Consider the following 20,315-nt stretch of genomic DNA (forward strand, 5'->3'; position numbering starts at 1 on the left):
TGCACTCCAGGGATCCATTGTCTTTGGATCCCCAGCACTGGGCTGTGTCTGAATTTTCTACATGGGTGCTGGGGAATCTGAACTCAGATCCTAATGCTTGCATGGTAGTCTTTTACCAATGGACCCATCTCCATAGCCCTGAAAATTACATTTTTTATTGATATATGCGTGTATCACATATATAAATATTATATAAATACATATATGTGTATATTTATAAAGTTGTTCCAGGGGAGGCCAAAGGGGACTGGAAGAACTGGGTGTGGTGGCACACACCTTTAATCCCAGCACTTGGGAGGCAGAGGCAGGTGGATCTCTTTGAGTTCAAAGCCAGCCTGGTCTACAGAGCAAGCTCCAGGGAGCCAGAGCTGTTACACAGAGAAACTCCGTCTGGAGGTGCGTGGGAGGGTGGGGAGGCCTCTGGAAGTAAGAGACTTGTCCTCTGAAACTTGGGGACAGAAGGTAAAGGTGTGTGTGTTAGAATTCTGCCCTCACTCCAGCTGCATGACCGCACATGCACAGTTCAGGAGTTAAGCAAAGGGTCTTGCATCTTACGTCATCAGTGTGTGTTGGTGATCACGTACGTGCAGTGTGGTCACACAGTCTGCACTTTAAAGAGCTGTGACTCAGACCCCACCCTCCCTCTCTCTGTTCTGCTCTGTCTCTCCCCCACCATCTTTCCCTCTCACTGCACGTGCTCCTTTCCCAGGCCTGGTTCTTCTCCCCCACCCCTCTTCCTCCTAGTAAAGCTCTAAAACTGATACTGGGTTCTGTTGTAACTGTGACCTTTAAATGCCGTAACCAACACGGCCACCAGCGCCATTTATTATTCATTTCAGTGTGTGGGGAGAATGTATGGGGTTCTAGCTGCAGGTAAGAGACAAAGGAATTTGAGGGATATGGTGTATAGAGGCCCAGAGCAGCACTGTTTCGGGTTTAGGAGGTAAGGAGGATGGGGAGGAGCTGGCCAAGGGAATGTGGTAAAGTGAGCAGCAGAAAGGGCTGACATTCCACACCCTGGAATAGAGAAGGTGACCAGTGGCACCTTTTGTTTGTTTTGTTTTTTAAACAGAAGCTCTTTGTAGCCCAGGCTGGCCTTGAATTCACTATGCAACCTTGAATTCCTGATCCTTCTGCCACTGATACACATGGAGGATAAATACTTGTACAACATGAAAATATTTTATTTTTAGAATGGTTAAGTCATACACAGTTCTCTTCCACTCTTTATGTCTGGTGTCTTTGTTCATTTGTCCATCTTTGTTTTTCAGTTAGGGTCTTGTGTAACATCTAAGATGGCTTCAAACTCATTATGTAGCCAGGGATGACCTCGAACTCCTGACCTTGCCCAGCTCTGATATCTTAACCATGTAAACTATAAGCTCTGCAAAGACAGAAAACTTCTTTGTCTTGCTCAGCGGGGTAGCCTAATCGATCTGTTGGACAAATGAGTGACTCCATCAGTTAATTCATAGTTCGTAACTGCACAGTGGAGGCCAGCCACATAAAGAAATAATAAAGTAATAAAGAGCACAGGCATTGAGGTCAGATATCTGAATTTTAGTTCCAGTTCTGAGCCTGGACCTTGCCTTGGTAAGAAAGGATGAAGAATCCGAACAGTGTCTGGAGAGATGGTTAAGGGCACTTGTTCTTGCATAGGACCTGGGTTTGATTCCCAGCACCTACAAGGCAGAGCCTCACAATCATCCATAACTCTAGTTCCAGGGGATCCAACGCCATCTTCTGATGTCCTTGGGCACCAGGCACATGATGCACAGAGACACATGCAAGCCATAAAATACAATAAGTAAATCTTAAAAAATAATAATAAAGCAAAAGAGCCAGCACAGACCTTGGTATGTTCTCCACCATCGGCCTCAGTAAAATCCCTCCCAGGAAAGCTCAAACTGGCAACATTTGGTGCCAAGGTGGAAGAGACTGAGTGAGGTGTAGGTGCCATGGGAAGGGCGGGGGCCACCACTGGGTGAGGTTTCAGCCAAGACTCTGCTTCCCCAGCTGGCTCTGCCGGGGGCGGAGTCTCCCTGTGGAAAGAGCTCAGTTGTCACCTGGAGCCACCGAGTGAGTAGAGGGAGCTGCTGACTTTGTGATTGCCCACAGGCTATGGCAAGCCCAGCCTGGGAGTCTCCACTTGGGTCTCCCTCAGGGCTCCTGCTACAGCTTGTAACTTTGCTGGGGATGCTTGGACCACAGGTGAGTGCAGGGCTTGGTGACTGGGGATGTAGCTGGTCAGTAGGGAGGCCTCTCCCTCCTTCCCTTGGGCTGAGATCGCCCAAATGGACCACTAGGGAGTAAACCCCTCATAAACTTGGAGATGCCTCTTACAACCTACCTGGGAAGATGTGCCAAGCCAGCCTCTTCTGCAACAGAGATGGGGAGGGGCCTGTGGGGAGGAGACAGTAGACTGTGAAATCAGGCCTCTAAAACCCTTTGAGAATCCAGTTTTCTTGAAAAGTATGATCAATTTAGGGTCTTCTGATGTGAAACTAGGGTTCAATCTCTGGAGCTTTATGATGCCCCTTTCCTTTGTGTGTGACTGGCCCACCACTCCTTACCCTCAGATTCAGAACTTCCAGGACAAATGGTCTATCTTCAAGTATAGAGAGATCTGGTCCAACCTGGCTGCTGGGACCTGATCAGTTCCCTCTGGCCAGCCTGGGGTTCAAGTGTTCATCCCACCTGGAGTCTCTCCCCTTCTCCACCCCTCACCCCCAGATAAAGGGACAGAGTAGAATTAGACACTGGGGGCCCCTCTCCCAGCTCAGGCTCCGTCCACAATTGCCAAATAATAATGGGAGCCTGGTATGTCCAGATCTGACATTTCTAGAAAAAAAAAAAAAAGACTAGAAATGAGAATGATAATAAAAATCTGGATTCTTAAAATTAAAATTTTCAGCTGGGCAGTGGTGGTGCACACCTTTTAATCCCAGCACTCAGGAGACAAAGGCAAGCAGATTTCTGAGTTCCAGGCCAGCCTGTCTACAGAGTGAGTTCTAGCACAGCCAGAGCTACACAGAGAGACTCTGTCTCAAAAGAACAATTAATTAATGAATTAATGAATTCATTAATTAATTCATTAATTCATTAATTTCTGGTTTTAGAAAAAGCTGTTAATGTTGGGCATGGTATTACATCCCTCTAATTCCATAACTCTGGAGGCAGAAGAAGGAGGATTGTCAAAAGTTCAAAGTCAGCCTGCTCTACACGACAAAACCAGAGCTACAAGAGGAAGCCTTGTCTCACAAAACAATAACAGAAAGCTAATTAAAAGCAGTATTTTTGCCGGGCGGTGGTGGCGCACGCCTTTAATCCCAGCACTCGGGAGGCAGAGCCAGGCGGATCTCTGTGAGTTCGAGGCCAGCCTGGACTACCAAGTGAGTTCCAGGAAAGGCGCAAAGCTACACAGAGAAACCCTGTCTCGAAAAACAAAAACAAAAACAAAAAAAAACAAAACAAAAAAAAAAGCAGTATTTGAAGCACTATAAGGAGCAAACAAAATTCTCTTTGGGACAGTCCTTCTCTCTGTGTCATATTGCAGACGGCAAGACTGAGGCCCAAAGAGAGGGTCGAGCTGGTGGGCTCCTGACTCTCCAGCAAAGACCCCTGGCTCCACCCCAGACCTGAGGGTCCTGAAGCAGGATGTGGCCTTCGCAGGGGTGCGGCTGGGCCACCCGGATGTTAGGGTTCCTGCTCTGAGCTCAGCCTCACCTTGTTTGCTCAAGGAGGGCCCGGAGCTGGCAAGTGAGTCCAGCAGGGGCCAGATATAAGGTAGCTCCAGGCCTCCCTCCTGTCGCCATTAAGGGGGACCACAAAGCTTGGCACCAAAAGCAGCTGAGCCAGTCCAGGGAGACAGAAAGGGTCTTCTGAAAAGAGGCACACCTGTGACTAAGGAGAGGGATCCACATCTTGGAGGAGACTCTATGCCCCATTTGTGCCATTTCTGGCCGTCCTGTGCCCCAGTCTCCCTGATCTGTGCAGCCAGGACACTCAGTTCCCATCCCAGAGGGAGGCTGTATGGATCCGGGAAGCCCTTTTGTTTGCTACTCACTCACGAGGACCTGAGTTTGAGTCACCAGCACCCATATAAAAGCCTGATGACTATGGGCATGAGTGTCACCCCAGTGCTGGATGGCAGGGGTTGGGATTAGTGGTGGGGTGACAGGCAGATCCCTGGAGCACACTGGCCAGTCAGGTTCAGTGAGAGACCCTGTCTCAATAAATAAGGTACAAAGTGATCAAGGAAGATACTTGACATTGACTTCTTTCTGCCTTACACACACACACACACACACACACACACACACACACACACACACACACACACACAAATGTGCATACACATGCATAGAACACATGAACACACACGCACGCACACATGCACACATGCACGCACGCACGCATGCACACATGCACGTGCACATTCGGTCTGCTTTGGAAGACAGAAGGAAGTGAAGGGAAAGGGAGGAAATGGGAGTCGAAGTCTCCTCAGCTCCCCTAGCTCCTGCTGTCACCCCCCCCCCCCCATAAGGTCAAGTTCATCTTTCTTCTTCTCTTTGTCTCCTCAGCCAGAGAAGTCATAGTCACTCCTGCCTGCAGCAAAGGCAAGGTGGTCCTGGCACCCTCAGATGAGATGACTTTCGTTTCCCGTTCCAGGTCCAGACCCTCAGGCCAGAGAGCCTTCTGTTGGTGTCTACCTTGGACGGAAGTCTCCACGCACTGAACAAGCAGACAGGGGACCTGAAGTGGACACTGAAGGATGGTGAGCAAGGATAGCTACCATTCTCTCCTTAGGTCTCTCAGGGGCAGAGTGGGCAGTCACCTTGGCGTAGAAGATAAGAACATGGGCACTAACGGGCTGAGGGGATGGCTCGGTTGGTAAAGTGCTTGCCACACAAGCGTGAGGACCTGAGTGTGGGTCGCCAGCACCCACATAAAAAACAGACAGACAAACAAACAAAAACAAAGAAACAACCACAGCACTGGAATGGCACAAACAGGAAGATCTGTGGGACTTCCTGGCCAGCCAGTCTAGCCAAATTAGTAAGCTTCAAGTTCAGGGGATGATGCTGTCTCGAAGAAGACACCTCTGACCCTCACACACATAACACACACACACACACACACACACACACACACACACACACACACACATACACGAACGCATGCATACGAATGCGCACACGCACATACTCACACAGACACTAGGGTCCAGCAAGCCAATGTCTGTAGGCAGCTTCACCACTTACCAACTGTGTGAACTTGGGAAAAAATCACTTCAGCTCTCTGAACCTCAATGGCTTCGCCTACAAACTGGGGCAAAGTAGCATGGCAGAGACTACCCATAGAGCTCTTGCCACCTGCTGGGCTCTGCCTCTGGCACAGGGTAAATGCTGGTATGTTTTAGCTATGCTTCTCAATAGAGGTAACAAAAGACTCAAGTTCCATGTCTTTGTCCCTGCAGACCCCATCATCCAAGGACCAATGTATGTCACAGAGTAAGTGAACTGGGACCTCTTAAAGAGAGAGTGTTGGGGGGAACCATAGTTGTGTGAGGGGTTTGGGGGCACATGTGAGGGTTTTAGGGAAGAGAATTAGTCTTATATGATGTGGGAAGGATTCCTGCTGCTCCAAGGTATCTCCCTCAAGGATGGGCTCTGCTAGCTGAGAAGGTGGAGGGACAAGACCTCCACGAAACCAGGGCTACGCACCTAACCTTCCCCATGTCCCTCTCTGCTCCACAGAACGGCCTTTCTCTCTGACCCAGCTGATGGCAGCCTGTACATCTTGGGAACCCAGAAACAGCAGGGGCTGATGGTCTGTTTCCCCTCACTGCCTGGGATGGGTGGGGGCAGGACTCCATCAGCCAGAGTGCCAATGGGTGAAAGGACAGTGTGTCAGAGTGGGATGTCCTTTGAAGCTGTAAGACAGGGCTCCAAGCACTATGGAAGGCTGTCAGCTAAAGTGAGGGGGAGGGGCTGGCTGTGTCTGCAGAGCAGAATATCAGACCTCTGAGTCTGGGGTGGGGGGGGGGGGGCGGGCATCTCCAGTTCTCTGAGGGCATTAAGATGAAAATTGTATTGGTTAGCTTTTGCTAATTAACGTATCACCCACGATTTCAAAGACTTAAAACCCCCCAAACCTCAACATTAGGCTGGGTAGTTCTGCTAGTCTGGACTGAGTTTGCTCATGCATGTGTGTCAGCTGAATGGCTCTGTTTCTGCAAGTTGGTGGTTTGTATATATGCTCACCTCACTCTGTGCCCCTTGTGAAAACCCATAAGAAACCTGAATACAGGGCACTCACTCACATAACACAGACTGGGATCTGATTCCTGGAGAGAGAGAGAGAGAGAGAGAGAGAGAGAGAGAGAGAGAGAGAGAGAGAGAGAGAGAGAGAGAGAGCGAGCCAGGGAAGGTGAGAGGGCAGACCCCCATTCACCACCAACACTGCGTCCAAATAGCTCTTCAATCTCACTGAGTCTTGTGGCCACTGAGTTTTAAAGCCTGTGTGTGTGTGGCGCGGGTGTCTGTGTGGGTGTGCAGGTGTCTCTGTTGTGTCGTATGTTCATTTCTTTGGAGGATGTCACCAGGTGGAACCAAGTGGCTCATGTGGTGTCTTGGTACCCGGTGTGGGATTGTCTGCAGTTCTTCAAGAGGTTTTATAGCAAAGTGACTAAGGATGCTGGCCCTACCTGAGTGTCATGCGCTGAATTACTGGGCCTCTCCAAGCCCCAGTTTCCTCCCCTGGGAAATGGAGAAGAGAAGGTGCCCAGTGAATAGGTTGCTCTTGGTCGTCCTTGGGAGAGTGTGGCACAGCAAGTGCTCTGCATGTTTCTGCCCTTATCCCCTTCTTGGACCCTTTCCCTCTCAGAAATTGCCATTCACCATCCCGGAGCTGGTTCATGCCTCTCCCTGTCGCAGCTCTGATGGGGTCTTCTACACAGGTGAGTATCCCTGCAGGCTGTGGAGGCCATATCCAGCCAGCAGGAATGGGGACCTAGGTCATGCCAGGCCAACTAGGCCAGGAACAAAAGGGCACCCCCTCCCTCCTACACCGTCTTGACAGTTGGCTCATTTCCCTCCTCCACAGGCCGGAAGCAGGATACCTGGTTTGTGGTGGACCCTGAATCAGGGGAGACTCATATGACACTGACCGCCGAGGGCCTTTCTACTCCTCGACTCTACATCGGCCGAACACGTAAGTCGGACATTCCCTGCGCTCCATGAAACCGCCTCATTTTCTTTGCCCAGGCCTGACAGTTGCTATCCAAGCTGAATGCAGGCTAGTCAGTCAATCTGACAATCATCAATAAACATTCTACTGAGTACTGATCAAGGAGCGAGTCTCTAATCCTACAAGAGGGACAGTCTCTGGAGTCGGGTTGGGGAAGCACCGTATTACTATATTCCTGGTAATCTTTTTTTCTGACACACAGAGTACACAGTCTCCATGCATGACCCAAGGGCTCCAGCCCTGCGCTGGAATACAACCTACCACCGCTACTCAGCGCCCCCCATGGATGACTCACCTGGGAAATGTGAGTGTCACCATTCTCAGCCTTACCTTGGATCAAAGTCCCCAACCTGGGAAGCCCTGAGTGACATCAGGACCAAGTCCCAGCACATACTGATCCATCTACATGATGCCCCCTCACAGGCTGATTGATACAGCCTAACCGATGACCTGAGATGACTCTCAGCACCCAGACTGGTGATCATGTAGCCTGAGCAATATAGCTGAACTTATCCATACCCCAAATGACCCCAGCCAGGTAGCCTAGGGTGACTCCTTACATCTTAAGGGACACCAAGCAACCTCCCCAATACCCTGAGCAATCCCATCAAGTCCTAACTGACCTCAACATGGTAAGTGACTTCTATATATAGCCTTGAGTGACTGACTCCTCTATATAAGTCTTACTACCCCATTGATATTATAACCACTCTACCCAACTTCCCAGGTGTCTTAGTTAGGGTTTCTGTTGCTGTGAAGAGAAACCATGACCACGGCAACTCATATAAAGGAAAACATTTAATTGAAGTGGCTTACTTACAGTTCAGAGGTTTAGTCTATTATTGTCATGGCAGGAAGCATGGTGGCTGGGAGTGTGGTGGCATGCAGGCAGATATGGTGCTGGAAAGGGAGCTGAGAGTGCTTATATCTTGACTCACAGACAACAGGAAGTGGGGGTATGCTTTAGCATATATGAGACCTCAAAGCCTGCCTCCACAGTGACACACTTCCTCCAATAAGACCACACTTACCCCAACAAGGCTACACCTCCTAATAGTGCCACTCCTTTTGGGGGCCATTTTATTTCAAACCACCACACTGAGGAACCTCACAGGTACTCCTAAGTGACTCCTCAAATCTTGACTCCATCATTCTTCATGAGGAACCATGCAAGTAAATCTAACATATAAATGACACCACCAAGACTCCTAACTGACCCCTTCACAGTCTATATGTGCTTCCCAAAGGCCCTATCTGCCTCTGGGCCACACTACTTGACCTTAGTAGACATCAGTCTGACCATGTCTATGCCTAATGACCTACATCCTAAGATCTTTCCCTCAAATGATTTCTCATCTTAACTCTTTCAAATGACCCAGACTCACAGACATGTACCTGAGTCAACTTTAGATCAAATGACCCAGACTCACACCTGAGTCAACTTTAGATGGCCCCAACCAATCCCTTCCTGTTTGAAACAAACTCTGGTTGATCTTCTTAGGTCTCTGTAACCTTCCACGTGACCTCAAATGACCTTTGCACACTTGAATGACCCCCTCACCCCAACTGCTTTCTGGTGTGTCCCATAAGCTCTCTCTGACACCTCCCCAGTTGTCTTTCTTGATAGACATGAGCCACCTGACATCCTGTGGGATGGGCCTGCTGCTCACTGTGGATCCAGGAAGTGGAACTGTACTGTGGACGCAGGACCTGGGAGTGCCCGTGATGGGCATCTACACATGGCATCAGGATGGTCTGCGCCAGCTGCCTCACCTTACACTGGCTAGGGACACTCTACATTTCCTTGTCCTCCGCTGGGGCCACATCCGACTTCCTGCCTCCAGCTCCCAGGACACAGCTACCCACTTCTCTTCCTTAGACATCCAGCTTCTGTAAGTGTCCATATCTGGAGCCTAGGGAGGGAATTTCTGGAGGTGTTACAGTCCCAGTTGAATAGCCAGTGATATTCAGCCATGACCCACCAATACAGCGGAATCAGGTGTCAAGACAGTGTCCCCAGGACTCCTGGACAGTCACCATTTAACAAGTGATTGGGTAAATCCTGTCCTGGGAGGAGACTCTGGGTCCCCACCTGGTTTGTTCCATAAATGCCGTATTGAACTGATTGCTAAATACTTCAAATGTCCCCCCTCCCTTTTGCCATCCTAAGACACAGACTGGAGAAGTCAGGGGCTGCCCATTCATTCCATTTGCTCCACAAATGCTAACTGGACACTTATTGTATACTAGTCATTTACGAGGCTCTGAGAGCCCAACAGCAAACAACAGTCAGTGTTGCTGCCTACAGGAAGCTTAGAGTCTAGTGAGGGGACAGACACATAGAAGGGAACTATAACGTGGTGAGATAAGGGTAAAGAGACAGACAGGTGGTGATGGCAATGCATGAAAAGAAACCCAGACTGAGACTGGAAACAAGAAGAAGCCATGGAAAGCTTCTTAGAGGAAGAGACATCTCATGTAAGGCCTAAAGGATCAACAGAAAATGGGACAAGGCGTGGCACACGGGATACAGAAGGAAAGTCAAAGCCTGAGCCATAGGTCTAAGCAGCCTCATGCCTAAGGCTGTAAGTAAAGCCAGGATGGCATACAGAAGACTGGGATTTTTTTCCTGAAGCTAAGGAGCAGTCCCTGGAGAGTGCCAAGCAAGGAAGTGACTGACTCGTGTTCTCATTTCAGAAAGATTATTCTGGTTACAATATGAAGAATATCTCAGAATGAGTTTAGGAAAAACAAGACACCATGAGGCTGGGCATGGTGGTGTATACTTTTAATCCCAGAACTCAGGAGGTAACAGCAGGTAGATCTCTATGAGTTTAAAGCCAGCCAAAACTGCTTGGAGAGACACCCCCACACACATACACACACACCACACAGGGGTGCTGAAGAGATGGTACAGTGCTTAAAAGCTTTGGCTGCTCTTCCAGAGAACCCAGGTTCAATTCCCAGCACTCACATGGCAGCTCACAAGTATCTGTAATTTCTGCTCCAGGTGATCCGATGCCCTCTTTCTGGCATCTATGAGCACTATGCATGTGTGTAGTGTACAGATATACATGCAGGCAAAATACCCATACACTTAAAAAATAAAATGTATTGCACTGAAAAAAGATGATGCTGAAGGCTGGAACAGAAAAACCTCAAGGTACTAAGTAGAGGGCAATAGAGAGGAGGAGAGGAAATGAGGAGGATCAGGATGGTTAGAGTTCAGCCTTTATAAGCTAGGAGGCTTATAGGCTCCTAGAAGTTCTAGAAGTTCATGGCTGCTATCAAGTTCAAAGCACTAAAGGAGGAAGAGAGAAAAAAGCAAAAGGTGAAAAGAGAGCTGACAAGTTCCAATTTAGAAAACTGAGTTTTTATAAGAGGTCTGGGCCAGGTGTGGCGGTGTATGCCAATATCCCAGTACTCAGGATGCCGCTGATGGAGCATGATGAATTTGAGGCTAGCCTGAGCTACATAGTAAGACCACCCCCCATCTTTAAAAAAAAAAAGTGAGCCAGGTGGTGGTAGCACATGACTTTAATCCCAGCACTCAGGAGGCAGAGGCAGGCGGATCCCTGTGAGTTCGAGACTAGGCTGGTCTACAGAGTGAGTTCCAGGATAGTCAGGGCTGTTGCACAGATAAACCCTGTCTCAAAAAATAAACAAACAAAAAATGAGACATATATTGAGAAAATGTTGCTATAGATTTTGTACCAGTTAGCTTTGCTGCATAACAAACTACTCCAACAATTGGAGCTTAAAAGCAACAGACATCTGCTGTCCAAAATTTTTGGGTCATCCAGGTAGTATTTCTGGTCTCTGAAATCACTTGGTGGAGGCAATGATCTGGGATAGTGTCACTCACCTATGTAGTAGTTGGTGGGCCAGCTGGCTGAGGAATGGAATGGTTCATTTGTATACCATAAGGTCTTTCATCCCTTGTGGGAGTGTAGGCTTCCTTACACGGTGGTCCCAGGACTTCAGAGAACAGTACTGAGGGGCAACTCCCAATGCACAAGCACCGTTCAGGTCTCTGCCTGTGTCACACTTGTCTCATTGGCTAAAAAAAGTCACATGATCAATCCCAGAGTCAATCTGGAAGGGACTACAAAGGACATGAGTAGAGTAATGCTGAAGCTCTCCACCAGCATCACTCACCCTTCTCTGTTTCCCTCCTCTTTAGGATGACATTGTATGTGGGGAAAGAAGAAGCTGGTTTCTATGTCTCCAAAGCACTGGTCCACACCGGGGTGGCCCTCGTGGTGAGAAGGGGATCTCTGAGTGAACTGCAAAGAGGGATAGAGCAGGAAAGGGGTTTCTTTCACATGTGTCTCTCCATCTTCTGCCATAGCCCCGTGGACTGACCCTGGCACCCATGGACGGCCCCACAACAGATGAGGTGACACTTCAAGTCTCAGGGGAGCGAGAGGGCTCACCCAGCACTGCTGTCAGATACCCGTCAGGCAGTGTGGCCCTCCCCAGCCAGTGGCTGCTCATTGGTGAGGTCCCCTGACTTTAATTTGGAGCAGATGAAGATAAAAGACTTACAAGCCCAGTTTCTGAGTTGGAACACTGAAAGCATCCTCGACCCTGGCTCTTAATCTCTGGCTTTTATTCCTACCACTTAGGATACCATGAACTTCCCCCAGTCCTGCACACCACCATGCTGAGGGTTCATCCCACCCCAGGGAAAGGGTCTACTGAGACAAGAGCCCAGGAGGACCTCCATGCTCCAGCTCTCTTCGAGGTTAGTCCTGGGATACCAGGGTCGATGTGTAGACCCAGAGATGTCCTGCAGCCCTGTACCTCTTCCGCAGTTAATCTCATGAAAGTCCCCAGAAAACAAACATTTTGTTGCGGCTACTACCAGGCATGTTAAAAATGATATTGGCTTCCTAAATCACAAAGCATAGTTCCCAGATTTTTTTTCTTATTCTTCAGTGTAAACGTTGTAAAATATTCATCAAGTAAGAAATTGAAAACAGAAAAAACTATAAAGGCATGCTCTCCTGGGAGAGATTGCAGAAGTGCTAGGAAGTTGTTCAAGGTTAGAAGGAGCAATGGTTTTCAAACCCTGGGTGTTTGCTCCAGACCCACCAAATTCCTAACCTCTAGAGGTGAATCTCATAGTTTCAGCGATATCCCCATGAGCATATGACTTTTTTTTCTTTTTGTTTTTGTTTTTTGAGACAGGGTTTCTCTGTGTAACCGCCCTGGCTGTCCTGGAACTTGCTTTGTAGACCAGGCTGGCCTCGAACTCACAGAGATCCACCTGGCTCTTCCTCCCAAGTGCTGGGATTAAAGGCATGTGCCACCACCCCAGCTGAGCATATGAACTTTTAATGATATTCAGAGAGATGCTGGTCTTCTGGTAGGTTTGGTCAACTCCTCTTCTGAGCACCATGATGTTTCAGAACTATGGACAACGCCACAAGTCCTGCCTACAGGGACACCCCCCCACACACACACACACACACACCTTCAGCTAAGCCTTGCTGTGAACCCAGTAAGGAAGAATAATTGGGAATTTCACAGTAGAAGGGAATACCAAGAGTGAAAGCTGCTCTGTTCCTAGCTCCCGAGCCTGAGGAGGGAAGAACCTTGGGATTCGGAACTACATCCTGAAGAGAAAGCTTCAAACCCTTATCCAGGGGTGGGGTCCCAAGACCTGCTGGCAGCTAGCTTCACTGCCATCCTCCTGGGAGCCTGGGTCCTCTACCTGATGAGGCAAGTAAGTCCAACATCCTGACCTTGTCCATCTTAGAGTCTTTCCAGAGAGAACTCTGTTTCTCCCTTGCCTGACTTCAGCTGCCTCTGCCTTCCTCCCAGGAGCTCCTGCTCCTGCACTAAGTCCAAGCTCTGTTGTGAACCCAGCTCTGGGACAGATGTGGGGCCCATCAGGAGGAAGACTTGAACTTATTAAAACCCTTGTGTTACAGCAGCAGCAGAGTCCTTCAGCATCTACAGGCCCTCATGACACCTTACCGGATGCTCAGACACAGCCCTCAAGGGCCACCCTGCCGAACCAGAAGGGATTCCAAAGCCCCTCTGAGCAAGCCCGGCCATCCCATGATCCTGAAGGTGAACTTGAGTCAACAAAACTTAGGGGTCAAAAATAGAAAAAAGAGAGAGGTGAACATAATTTAATTTCAAAGTCAAATAGTTAGAAACCACAGATGGTGGGAGAGATAATAAGACCCAGACTCCTTAAGTGTCTCCTAGTATAATTTTACTGTTATTTTCAGGGTCTCTGGTTGTGGATAGAACTGTGTGTAGCTCAAACTGTTGTCAGCTAACTTTTGAAGAGTTGCCTTTGAGCACATATCTTCTCACTGGTCCAATGGGGGGTACTAACACCCACCTCATTGCATCACTGCACTGTGAAAAGTTGCCATCATCATCAAGTCCGTGCTGGGGACATAACTCAGCTGGGAGAGTGCGTGCCTAGCATGCACCAAGTCCTGGGTTTGATCCCCAGCACTCACTAACCAGGCATGGTGGTGCATGCCTATAATCCCAGCGCTCAGGAAATGGAGGCAGGAGGATCAGAAGTTCAGGACCAGCCTGGAATATGTATCTAAAAAAAAAAAATCGCACTTAGGTGATGTTAATAATTGTTTTACTTGGGAAGCAGAGGCAGGCAGATCTCTTTGAGTCTACAAAGAGTTCCAGGACAGCTAGGGCAGTTACACAAAGAAACCCTGTCTCAAAAACCAATAAAATAATTGATAATAATGAGTTTTAAAATAACGTTTTTGGTAATGGTAGCAGTAAATCACCTAGGCATGGTTTTGATTTTGTTTCAACATTCTTCTCAATGTTTCTTGGTTTAATCCTTAGCTTAAGCTCCCAAAGGCCCAGTGGTGTCTACTCAGTGCTTGGTGGGTATAGCCTGTGCGTCTATTGCTCACACTAGTCTTCTGCTCTTTGGCTCTGAGCCAGGCTGGTACCTTTTGTACCTTTGTGAGCTGGGACCGGTATCTCCCCACTGCTGCTCAGCCTGTTTCCTCGTGACAAATCCCACCTGCTGTCTGTCCCCTTACTCAAGCTGGTGTCTGCCTGCCTCCTGACTTGAGGCTCTGGTATACACCCATGTCCTCCTCTTCTTTGGGCCTCAGCCCCTCTTCAGAGTCAGTTCTAGCAAAGCACGGCCTCTGAGCTACATCTCCAGCCCATGGGCAGCTTTTTTTTTTTTTTTTTTAAGGGCTCCACAGCAAGGTAACCCCAGCCCTGAGATGTAGTTCTTGTCATTTATTGACTCCACTGAATCCAAGTAAATATCCATTCCACTGCACCCCAAAACCCATTTCCTTGGACCTTCTGACTCTGAAGTGGAGTCTGCTTCTTTTTCTACAGACAAGATTCCATATTTTCCCAGGGCTGTTCTTGCCAATGCCCTATAATTGGTTTGGGTTTTTTTTTTAAATAGAGAAGTGTGTGTGTGTGTGTGTGTGTGTGTGTGTGTTTATGTGTAGGTGTGTGTATAGGTGTATAGGTGTGTTGTGTATGTGTGTAGGTATGTGTGTAGGTGTGTATGTGTGTGTTTGTATGTGTGTGTATATGTGTGTAGGTAGGTGTGTGTGTGTGTGTGTGTGTGTGTGTGTGTGTGTGTAGACCAGAGGACAACCTCAGGTGTTATTTCTCAGGAGCCATAGACCTTGGGTTCTTTATTGTTGTTGGTTTGGGTGTTTTGAGATAGGATCTCTCTATGTAGTCCTGGCTGTCCTGGAACCAGGCTGGCTTTGAAGTCACAGAGATCCTCCTGCCTTTGCCTCCTGAGTGCTGGGATTAAAAGCATACACCACCATGCCTGGCTAGACCTTGATTTTTTTTTTTAAAAGATTTATTTATTTATTATGTTTACAGTGTTCTGTTTGCATGTATTCCTGCAAGCCAGAAGAGGGCACCAGATCTCATTACAGATGGTTGTGAGCCACCATGTGGTTGCTGGGAATTGAACTCAGGACCTCTGGAAGAACAGTCAGTGCTCTTAACCTCTGAGCCATCTCTCCAGCCCTAGACCTTGATTTTTAAGACAAGGGACCTGGGGTTCACTGATTCATCTAAGCTGGCTGGCCAATGAGCTTCAGGGATCAGCCTGTCTCAGCCTCTCAGTCCTGGAATTACAATTATGGACTACTATGTGCAGTAGGTGGGTGCTGGGATCAAACCTAGGTTCCCATAGCAAGGCAGGCACTTTACTGACTCAGCCATCTCCCCAGTCCCAGCCTCACCCATCTTAACTGCACACCAAGACTTGTGAGGGCACTATGCTATACTGTAGGCATGCCCTGCAACACCCAACACCATCTTTATCTGCTATAACTGTGCTCTGAGGGCACTGTGCCATGCTGTAGGTGTGCAACACCCAGCATCATCTTTATTTGCTATAACTGCTCGCTCTCATCATGCATCTGTCTACTCAAACTCATCCTTTTGTTGGAAACAATTCAACTTCAATGAAAAGAACTGTTACAAGTGTTAAGAGGTGGGAAGAATGCAGAGAGAAGAGAAAGAGACAGACAGACAGGAGGTGCTCAGAAGGGAATCACATAGCCAACACTCCCACTCCCATAGATTCACTTGATCTTCACCAATACAGGTGACATCGTTATCCCACTCCTGTATATCCACTTGATCCTCACCAATACAAGTGGCATCGTTATCAGCTGAGTCACTTGTCTAGCTACATCAATAGCAGCACCAGCCACTGGAGCCATATGCCTAGCATCTGGGTCCTTGCTCTCAGCTACCGCAGCACACTGAGCACAGACGGGTGGAGAAAGGTCAAGGTGGAGGGTGGGTCTGGACTATGGCTGGCAGAGGAAGGCAGGGAGGAGGACTGTGGGCAGTGAGCATAGATCACTAAGAGGACAATGATACCTTCGCCCCTGTAGCAGAGCAACCCACTGTCGTGGGGAAGATCTCCTTCAACCCCAAGGACGTGCTGGGACGTGGGGCAGGCGGCACTTTTGTTTTCCGGTGAGTGGCAGGGGGAGCCCAGGCTGCCGCTGTATCACTTGCAGCTCTTTTGACACCAACCAAAGGACAAGCATCCTTCCAGACTCCCAGACTTGGGGAGAGATCCCGGCCCTTTCCCTTACCTGCTCTTTGCACCCCTAACCCTGATCCACCTCTCAGGGGACAGTTTGAGGGACGGGCAGTAGCCGTGAAGAGGCTCCTCCGAGAGTGCTTCAGCTTGGTGCAGCGCGAGGTGCAGCTGCTGCAGGAGTCGGACAGGCACCCCAATGTGCTCCGCTACTTCTGCACCGAGCGTGGCCCCCAGTTCCACTACATTGCCTTGGAGCTCTGCCAGGCCTCCTTGCAAGAGGTGAGATGGGAGCCCAGGAAGGGATGGAGGGCGGGTGGCCTTGGGCTTGTAAGTGACGTTTTTTGTCTCTCCCTCACCTTAGTATGTGGAGAACCCAGACTTGGACCGTTGGGGTCTGGAGCCCACCATGGTGCTACAGCAGATGATGTCTGGCCTGGCCCACCTACATTCCTTACACATAGGTACCATGTCTTGTTTCCAGTCCTTAGCCCCCTGCTCCTCCCCATCGGCAATCATTCACTCTCCACTTCCTTCCGGCAGTACACCGTGACTTGAAACCAGGCAACATTCTCATGGCTGGACGTGACAGCCAGGGCCAAGGCAGAGTGGTCATCTCCGACTTTGGCCTCTGCAAGAAGCTACCTGCAGGCCGTTGTAGCTTCAGTCTCCATTCAGGCATTCCTGGCACAGAAGGCTGGATGGCCCCAGAGCTCCTGCAGCTGCCCCCAGACAGCCCTGTGAGTCTGCCCACCAGCCACAGGGCTCCTTCCTCCATGCCCCAGCTCTTCTCTGAAAGAGGCCCCTCCAAGCCTGCTCATCTATTCCCCGGGGATAATCCACTCCTTCCCCAAGGCAATCTCCATCAGGGACTATTCTGCAGCTCAGAGGACATTAGGCAATGTCTGGAGGCGTTTTGGCTGGCTTGCCTTGGGGGAAAAAAAAAGTGCCTCTGTCATCCTGTGAGGCCAAGGATGCTGCTGAACATGCCACAGTGTAACATGCCATAGTACACAGGGCACCACCCACCCTCTGACAGTTTTCTCTTTTGAATCAGTGCCACCCAGGTTGAGAAAACATGACTCAGAAAATGACTTTGTTGACATGGGGTCTTACTACCTAGTTTAGGCCCATCTTTTTTTTTTTTTTACTTTATTTTATGTACATTGGTGATGGTATCAGATCCCCTGGAACTGGAATTACAGACAGTTGTGGGCTGCCATGTGGGTGCTGGGAATTGAACCCGGGTCCTCTGGAAGAGTAGCCAGTGCTCTTAACCACTGGGCCATCTCTCCAGCCCTAGGCCAGTCTTGAATTCTCAGCTTTCCCACTTCAGCCTCCTGAGTGCCGGGATTACAGGCATCATGCCAGGCCTAGACATTTAACCTTCACCACACTTCACCGAGTACGGTAGCTGGGTATGGTGGCCTGCAATGGCAGCACTGAGGAAGCTGAGGCAGGAGGATCCCGAGTTCAAGCTACACAGAGATGCTGGCTCTCACCCGTTCTGACCTAGAGCTAGGTAGATGCAGTGTCAGTGTAGACCTGGGGTTAAGAACATGGGAAATGGAACTAACATCCCAGCAGTACAAACGACAAAGCAGCACCTGACCCGTGTTGAGTTTCGGACCCCAGGACTCTACATCTGGGTTCATGGAAGGCTCACCAGAAGAGCCACACCCATTCCTAAAGACAAGAGAAAGAAGTGATCGGGGACTGGAGACCTAAATGCCCAGGGACTTGATGCGCTGGTGTTAGGAACCTGCCTATACAGTATAGTTCTCACATTAGCAGCCAGCATTTTAACATTGGGGAAATCCCTTCCACACACACACACACAAAATCTTAAGTTATCAAATTTACTTAGGGTAAAAGTCAGCTCTTCCATCTTGCCTGTCTCCCGGTGAGAACCAGTGCTCAGGCCCATGCTAGGTCACCAGTTTTCACTCTGATCTCGTCTGTGTGTGGCCAGCCTCACTCAGTTCCACTACCTGTACCTCCTGACAGGAAGGGAAAATCAGGACCAGAAGCTTGGCAGAGGCAAAGGAAACATCTGTGAGTCCTGTTTTCAACACTCAGACATACAGACACAGACAGACACACATATGCATGCTGCTCTACAGGGCCCAAAAGGTTTTTTAGCAAGGCCCAGTTCCTCCTTCTCACGCCCATCTTTCTGGCCCCCAGACCAGCGCTGTGGATATCTTCTCTGCAGGCTGTGTGTTTTATTACGTGCTTTCTGGTGGCAGCCACCCCTTTGGTGAGAGTCTCTACCGCCAGGCCAACATCCTCTCAGGGGATCCCTGTCTGGCTCATCTGGAGGAAGAGACCCACGGTGAGGAAGGGAGAGCCTGGCCAGCAAGGATGGGAGGAAGGAAACATGAGGCTGAGTGCCTATAAACCATCCCTTTTCTGACCTCCAGACAAGGTTGTGGCATTGGATTTGGTTAAAGCCATGCTGAGCCTGCTGCCCCAGGATCGCCCATCAGCAGGATGGGTGCTGGCCCATCCCCTCTTTTGGAGCAGAGCCAAGCAACTCCAGTTCTTCCAGGTCAGATGGTGATCTTGGGAAGGGCCCCCCAAGCTCCAAGTTTGGGTCCTGTCTTATTGTTCTATTGCTGTGAGGAGACACCATGACCAAGGCAACTTATAAAGAAGGCACTTAACTGGGGACTTGCTTACAGTTTCAGAGGGTTAGTCCATTATCTTGGTGTTGTGGTGGCAGGCAAGCATGGTGCTGGAGCCGTAGCTGAGAGCTCACATCTAATCCACAAGTTGCAGGCCAAGAAAGGAACCCTGGGCCTGGTGTGGGCTTTTGAAACCTCAAAGCCTGTCCCTAGTGACACACCTCTTCCAATAAGGCCACACCTCCTAATTCTTCCCAAACTGTTCCACTAACTGGGAACCAAATATTCAAATACACGAACCTAGGGAAGCCATTCTCATTCAAACCATCACAGGTCATGAACAAGAAAAGGGAAGTCGGAGGGGCTAAGGGAAAACAGTCTTATCACCTTGGCCCCGGCATCTGCATTTGCTTTAGCTTCCCCTATATGGAAGTGCAGTTTACTCTCATCTGCAGTCATTTATGCTGCAACATCAGTGCAGATTCTCCTTCCGTTTGTGACCTTGGGCAAGGGACCACACTTGAGCTGCAGGCTGCCTGCCTATAGAACAGAGGCAACAGTGCTTCCCTTAAGGTGGGTGGTGGCATGGAGGTAGGACACAGGGAAGCCATACACTTTCCAGGAGGAGATAGCCCTTGTCATTAACCACATAACACAACCCTGGCCCTGGGGCCTCTGACGCTGTCCACAAGACTTAGGAGCTCTGTGGGATCCTAGGATGTCAGCGACTGGTTGGAGAAGGAGCCCGAGCAGGGACCGCTTGTGATGGCACTGGAGGCAGGAAGCCACAAGGTGGTCCGGGAAAACTGGCACAATCACATCTCGGCATCACTGCAGACAGGTAGAGGCCACACGTGGGTGGGCCTGAGGGGAAGGGACCCAGTAGGGACACCTCTGCAGCCCATTTCTCTGCCCACAGATCTGAAAAGGTTCCGATCATATAAGGGGACATCAGTACGAGACCTGCTCCGTGCCATGAGGAATAAGGTGTGTTCTAGAGCCTGGGTGGGACATGGATCAGGGATGGCCTGCCATAGCTGAGCCAGGGTCTTTGTCCTGCCCATCCCCAGAAGCACCACTACAGAGAGCTCCCAACTGAGGTACACCAGGCACTAGGACAACTGCCTGCTGGCTTCATCCAGTACTTCACACACCGCTTCCCAAGGCTGCTGCTCCACACTCACCACGCCATGAGGACCTGCGCTTCTGAGAGCCTCTTCATGCCATACTATCCTCCAGCTTTGGATGTCAGGAGGTCCTGCCAGATGCCACAAAGAGCTGAGACAACCTGGGGCCCCAAAGGTGGACCAAGGAGTTAAGCCTGTGGCTCAATCTGGTCTCAGGAGCGTCAGAAAAGATGAGCAGCAGTTTAGCAGCCTGAGGCTGTT

At 49.6% G+C, this 20,315-nt stretch overlaps 1 protein-coding gene across 1 annotated transcript; it reads left to right on the plus strand.

The window, feature by feature from the left end:
* Positions 1-2,121: 2,121 nt before the first annotated feature.
* Positions 2,122-20,209, plus strand: Ern2 (endoplasmic reticulum to nucleus signaling 2). Its single transcript, XM_052760132.1, is given in 23 exon segments — positions 2,122-2,211; positions 4,672-4,777; positions 5,480-5,513; positions 5,760-5,832; positions 6,889-6,961; positions 7,108-7,215; positions 7,454-7,555; positions 8,879-9,143; positions 11,435-11,513; positions 11,603-11,750; positions 11,880-11,998; positions 12,827-12,982; positions 13,191-13,332; positions 16,149-16,233; positions 16,393-16,582; positions 16,665-16,764; positions 16,844-17,040; positions 18,488-18,635; positions 18,724-18,851; positions 19,645-19,768; positions 19,847-19,914; positions 19,998-20,183; positions 20,186-20,209. Coding segments are annotated over 23 exon segments (2,745 nt in total).
* Positions 20,210-20,315: the final 106 nt, after the last annotated feature.

The sequence above is a fragment of the Peromyscus californicus genome, unplaced genomic scaffold (assembly GCF_007827085.1).
Source record: "Peromyscus californicus insignis strain IS unplaced genomic scaffold, ASM782708v3 Scaffold_4__1_contigs__length_199733344, whole genome shotgun sequence".
Taxonomy (NCBI): domain Eukaryota; kingdom Metazoa; phylum Chordata; class Mammalia; order Rodentia; family Cricetidae; genus Peromyscus; species Peromyscus californicus.